The 6,000-nt window shown below is 39.5% G+C and overlaps 1 protein-coding gene across 2 annotated transcripts in view; it reads right to left on the bottom strand.

Annotated features, from left to right (window-relative positions):
• Nucleotides 1-581: 581 nt before the first annotated feature.
• The window catches only part of dock1 (dedicator of cytokinesis 1), a 268,380-nt gene continuing 262,961 nt past the window's right edge, over nt 582-6,000 (bottom strand). For both annotated transcript variants that reach the window (XM_058405904.1, XM_058405905.1), the window contains exons 49-52: nt 5,161-5,359; nt 4,332-4,497; nt 3,669-3,799; nt 582-1,561 (exon numbers count right to left, since the gene is read on the bottom strand). In XM_058405904.1, coding sequence (XP_058261887.1) covers nt 1,466-1,561; nt 3,669-3,799; nt 4,332-4,497; nt 5,161-5,359 — 592 coding nt within the window. In that variant the 3' untranslated portion in view covers nt 582-1,465. The remainder of the gene's footprint in view (nt 1,562-3,668; nt 3,800-4,331; nt 4,498-5,160; nt 5,360-6,000) is intronic.

Here is a 6,000-nt window from a genome sequence, read left to right as displayed (position 1 = left end):
AGAATCACACTGCCTTTTTCCAATACTCCATCCAGGTGCCATCTCTTCCCCAGGAAAGGAAAGCAATCCACCTGAAGTGTTTCCTGTTTGTCAGCTTGTGATAATTTATTGGCTGGTAGAGGTGAAATATGTCACTCTGAGCTTTGATCACTCGACCCACACTACTTTGTTATTATGTGCATAAAGTGTCTGTGGTGTTAGTTCCAAATGAACTATTTTTATTATACAATTTATGATCAACTGTAGAATCTTACATCAAGTGATGCAACTGATGACTCCTACACTGCCTATTAATCAATCTAAATAAGACAGAATGGCATACTGTTCTGCTTTTATCTGTTCTCACAAGAAGCACTCGATAAATTTACCTGTGATTGTACTGTTGCCCTTTAAGGTGAAGTAACTTGTAGATGGAATGTAGAAGAACAAATGAGGAAAAGTCTAAGCCCAATTCCATTACTTGTTCCAAGCAAGGTGAAGGTCAGCAATCAACAATGTTTTCACCAGGGACAAGGCACCAGAAACCCATTTTACATTAATTTAAAACATACAGTTGGGTCAGCACAGCCCCAGCAACCATGTTTAAAAATACATATAATGAGTTTATTTAAGTCAGTAGTGAATTTGGAACAGTCATTGTTATCATAATCCAAGGTTACAGCATTACAGTTTCTATACAAAAAAGATATGACAGAGGAAGTTAGCTGTGTGCACGGCAAAACGAAGAGGGGGGGGGATTTTTGAAGGGGAAAAAAAATATTCAATGATAGTACAAAGAAGTACTTTACAATCCCTGTCATTTAAAATTCTAAAAAGCCCTTTTTGGATAAAAAATTGCTAGTAAATTTGCCCCAATATTAATACAATCATTATAAAATACACTTCCAGAAGAAAAAAAAAATAAAATAAAATCATATATACAAATATCTGTACACATATGTGTATATATTGGGGGAAAAAAAAGAGGAGTGGAAAAGGTGTAAAGCATTCTGATTACGTCAATCCCTAAGCACTGGAGTGGTTGCTCATTCAGACTGGAGGGGGGGGGGTGGTTGGGGGCAAGACCAAAGATCTTAAGTAAATCAGCTGACTATTAAACTAATAATTATTCTAATGCTGCAAAACTCCTGCATGCTGACAGCAGACATGTCAGACAGTCCTGATTTGTTCATTTTAGCCACATGCCCTGACACACAATTTCATTTTACAGGCCTGTAGATGTGTGAAATGGATCAGATAATATACCTGGCACTTCCACCAGGGCTGAGGCTTTGACTAATAATTGGTGAGTAGAAGGAAAAAAAGGAGAGTCCCTGGACAGGCCAGCTCTTTCAGCGTGAAGATGATGAGGGAGTTACTATGAACTCTAGGTTTTTAATCACACTGTCAGTAAGGCCAATTCAGAATCACCCAAGCCCAGCGTCTGGGGAAGTGCCGAAGTCTCTCTCTGATATACTATCCATTCTCACTGGACAATCCCCGAGTCAATGGACGCCTGCTTCCTTGTAGCTTTCGGAGGAGGAGGGGGTGGGGTTTTGCTCGGCAGTGGAGGGGGCATGTTCTAGAGAGATGGAGGAAAAAAGGAAACAAGAGACATAATAGAGTTAGAATCTATGTGTGACATGTATTACGAACATTTATATACCTGTTGTATCGGAGGTGTGTTAAGGCGTCACCTCAGCACAGAATGTTCCTAGAACACCATTTAGAATAACGTCTTTGTACTTTTTAAACGGAATAAATGTCACCGTGGTGTTCTAATAAGAACAGTAAACAAATGAGAAACCCAGAAAATTATTGAGATACTTTCACCGTAATCTTCATGCTGTACCCTTTAAACGTAAAACAATAAATTAAATCCGCCACGAAATTCACAGGAAAAATTCACAGAATGATGAGTAATGGTTCTAAATATTTTCACACCATGTCACTTCTTTCCTTTTCTCTAGAACTACAGTGCACATTCCAGGCCATGTCTTGGAAAGCAGCTTGTGACTATGGTCAAAGCTACAGTTCTTCTGCTCTCCAAAGCTGTGAGCCTGCGACTTGCAAGCTTAGAGCATTCTACAGACTACCTGCGCCTGTGCGTTTTACCCCTCAGAGCAGTAGGTTGCTCAACAATTGCTACACAGCAGTCCAGGAAATGATGCTGAACACTAGAGCCTTGGGTATGTGGAATTTGTTTACTTTCATAAGGGAACTGTTTCACAAACTGTGTGTGTATCTTCCAATGGTCCAAGTGACTGCTTAGTGCCTAGAGCGCTATCCTTTTTGTAGGGGATGTAAAGAGAATGTACACCTATCTCCTCCTAAAGTGCTTCATCCTCACAGGTACTACATAGTGCCATTACACTCCAGGAGGTCTGTTCATCCACTACCCATGCACCACCCTGTACTTTCTTCAGATTATACAAGGTGAACTAAGTGTAAGCATAGCGATCACCTCCTAACACTTTATCTAGGTGTTAAACACATGTTTCTGCAAGCAGTAGTTAATGGCCAGGAATAGTTTACAGGAAAGTACTATCAACAGAGAAGGTATTTATAACAAATACGACATTACTGTCACATCATGACTTTATTGTAAGTCCTGAAATCCATGTACACATGATTGTCATACTTTATAGTTAACTGTTGCTGGCTGGACTAGAGGTGGGCTAGCTAATGTTTTATGATTTGCACACCATTGAGCAGGGGGCTAAAACCATCTATTCATACATGATATAAGTACAACATTATTGTAGCTGCTTTTTTTGGATCCTGGGTTTAATGAGAAACACTTGACCAAGATTTAAGACATTTTTAAATGAAAATACTTTGTGTGTGTGTGTTGGCTTGTGAAACTGTGACAACTGTTACATGTAAATCATGAGTCTGGGACAGGTATCAAACTGTCTCTATGCAGGAGTCCTGACACGTCCTCTAAACACATACATCAAGAAGACATCGCGCCAAGGACTACAAGCTATGGAGGCAGCAATTATAAACCTGTGCACATAGGGTGTGTGGTACAGAGAGAATTTCAAGTAATATACAAGCAACAGCCACCAGAAATGCAATATAAAAGAGACAAAAGACATAGTGGAAGGAGAAATATATACCTCCATCAGATATACTAACAATCAGATGATTTGATCATTTCTGTTTAGCCAGAAGATAAATCATTCCATTTACTGTGCGAGAAAGGAGGAATGGACTATCCAGTGATCACCACCACTAAAAGGTAATAGATAGGAGTGGTCCAGCTGAAGAGAGACGTGAACGAAAGAGTTGAGCTTAATAAGGGAAGGTGGAGGTAAGGAAAGACTGATAAACAGGTCAAATCCGGGAGGGGGGGGGAAGCAAATAAAAAGAAAAACACTGTGAGTGAGTCAACAATGCATGGTAATGAATGAATATTAAACAGCAAACTTGTATATTCATTCATTGCCTCACGATGCTCCACATACAGGGTGGCTTTGTTTACGGACGAGTTTTCAAGCCAGTTAACGAGTAGGCAAAGGTCAGATGCATACTTAGTGTCACTCCTTGTCAAACTTGTGCTGCCATTTACCATTTTGAAATTTCGAAAACAATATTAAATCCTGTGTTGGTTTGGAATTGCATATGATGGCTTCATTGATTGCATGAAAGGTACGTGGGTGTCTGTGCATGCTCATGTGTTTTACCCGTGGATGTAGAGGAGGAGGTGTGGTTGGACTTGGTTGCTCTGGGTTTTCCATCAGGTTTCCATAATCACTGCTTTTGACTGGCAGAGGAGGTGGAACCTCACCATAGCCCATCCCATTCAGTTCCAGATCTATCATACGAATAAAATTAAGACAATATTATAATACAGTGAAATAGAATATACCGTGTTCTATTAATATTTAGTAACCAGTTTATTACCCTGTTATTACACACGTATAAAGTGTTCATAATGGCTCTAACAACCCAAAAGAAGTGATGCTGCAGTGGATAGGCACATGATACTTTCTCAATCCCACAACAAAGATGATGACACAGAAAGCAACCACTAGATCCTAAGCGTGAGGGCAGTACTCGCACAGAGGGAGCTTAGCTAGAGCGTTTTTGAGAAGACAGTTGAGAACAATGAGCTTTATAAAAGGTGCCATTTCCATCAAGTCTATCATTGGTGAGTCTGAAAAGTGCATTTGAAACAGAAGTGGGTTATACCCCTAGCATGCTAAAAAGTTTGTGTTCAGGTAACCTCTATGCGAAGAAAGAAACTAGCAAGAGTACATAGCAATCTAACTAATCAAAGTGTCGTGCTTGCTAGGTTGATTCTTGCAACTTGAGTGAAAACAGTGCACTATTAAAGTGAAACTTACTGGAGGTGGACAGCATGCTGAAAGCAAGCTTGACCCTTGGTGTGATGGGGGGAGGAAGAGTAGAAGTAGTCTGAGGAGCAGCAGGACCTGGGGACACAGAGAGCCTCTTCTCTCCCAACACGTTTAGCACTTGACTTTTTGGTCTCTGGGGACGCAGTGGACTGATCTGAAAACAGGAAAATCAAGAAGGATTGAGAATTAAACTGATCCAGGTGAGGAAATGCTTAGTCATGATATTTTCCCATCACAAATACATATAATATTCATACTACTACTACTATCACAGTTTGATGTATATATGACTAAAGGTATAAAACATTTACATGCATTTATATGCATTAAATCTTTTGCAGCCAAACAAACTCATTTTATGAATTATTAAAAAATTGCAGGTTAATTATTCAGGTATGTACAGTAATGTTTTGGCTAGTTACTGGAGCTATATAGATTTTTATTTTTGATCTTTCCACTTAGAAAGCATATTAGGTTATGTGCATGCTTGTTTTTGAGTCAGTAAAATGAAGAATTCAGGGATAACTCAAACAGGCTAATAAAGTTAATAACTTTGATAAAAGTAGGTCTACTTCTGTTACCAAATTAAAAACCACAGACTATACTTTCATAGACCCTGATTTATTGACCCCTGGGGGAGAACCACTGCAATAAAGAATGAGAGGAATTTATGAATAGACCAAGTAAAACTGTGCAAGGTTACCATGTGCCTGTAACCGATTATTATGAAGTTATCATGGACCTCTTTTTTTTTTTTTTTTAAACCACATCACGTTCTGCACAAGAAAACATTAGCAAACTAATCTCTGTCTCTCACCGTCTCAGACAAGATGACCGCCTCAGTGGGCTGCATGGGAATGTCAGTGGCTTTCAGCTCCTTGTCGAAGATCTCTTGGTGTTTGCTGTTTCTTTTTTCTTTCTTCTTCTCCTTCCTGTCTTTTTCAGGTTCATCCCGGTCCAGCTTGTCCTGAGACTTAAAGTGCTGCTTCTTTGGCAAGAGGGGCTCCAGAACAAAGCTACAGGAAGACAAGAGAGAAAAGGACATTTTCGGATGGGTGTGTAGGTGGGTGAAGAGTCAGAAAAAGGATGAGAGTATAGTTGTAAAGAGGAAGAGGGAGAATAAAAAAGGAAAATGGAGTAAGAAATGTGTGGGAGGGAAGGAAGAAAATAAACAGTGATGAAAGAGAGTGAAAATTTCAGCATGGATGTCAAAGCAGTTTTTAATATCATACAGACTTCTGTAGAATGGAAAGCAAATGGAAATGTGTCTCTGACATTTGGTCTGCATTCAACAGAGATGCTACAAATGAGGATATGGAATATTTGGGCACGACGACCTGATATTTACAGATGAGGAGCAAATTAAAAGGTGGAAAAGGGCTGTGGTGTGTTTTGATTACTGTAGTATTGTTTTGGGCCATTGCTATAAAGCTTGATCTGGTGAAACACTTCTGTCCTGATGGGGCTGGTCTCTTCCAGGATGACTCCACCCCTTTCCACAGAGCATGAGGACTCAGGGAATGATTTGATGTTTAAATAAAAATCATGTAGATCATATACTGTGATCCAACATGTTAGACAGTGCTCCAGCAATATTATCAACTGAGAGAACATCTTTTGGAAGAAGTGTTTCAGTCCATTAGTTTTCCAAAGCCTT

Source organism: Hemibagrus wyckioides, linkage group LG13 (assembly GCF_019097595.1).
Source record: "Hemibagrus wyckioides isolate EC202008001 linkage group LG13, SWU_Hwy_1.0, whole genome shotgun sequence".
Classification (NCBI taxonomy): domain Eukaryota; kingdom Metazoa; phylum Chordata; class Actinopteri; order Siluriformes; family Bagridae; genus Hemibagrus; species Hemibagrus wyckioides.
The sequence above is the reverse complement of the archived record's forward strand: the minus strand, read 5'-3'. Positions and strand labels throughout refer to the sequence as shown.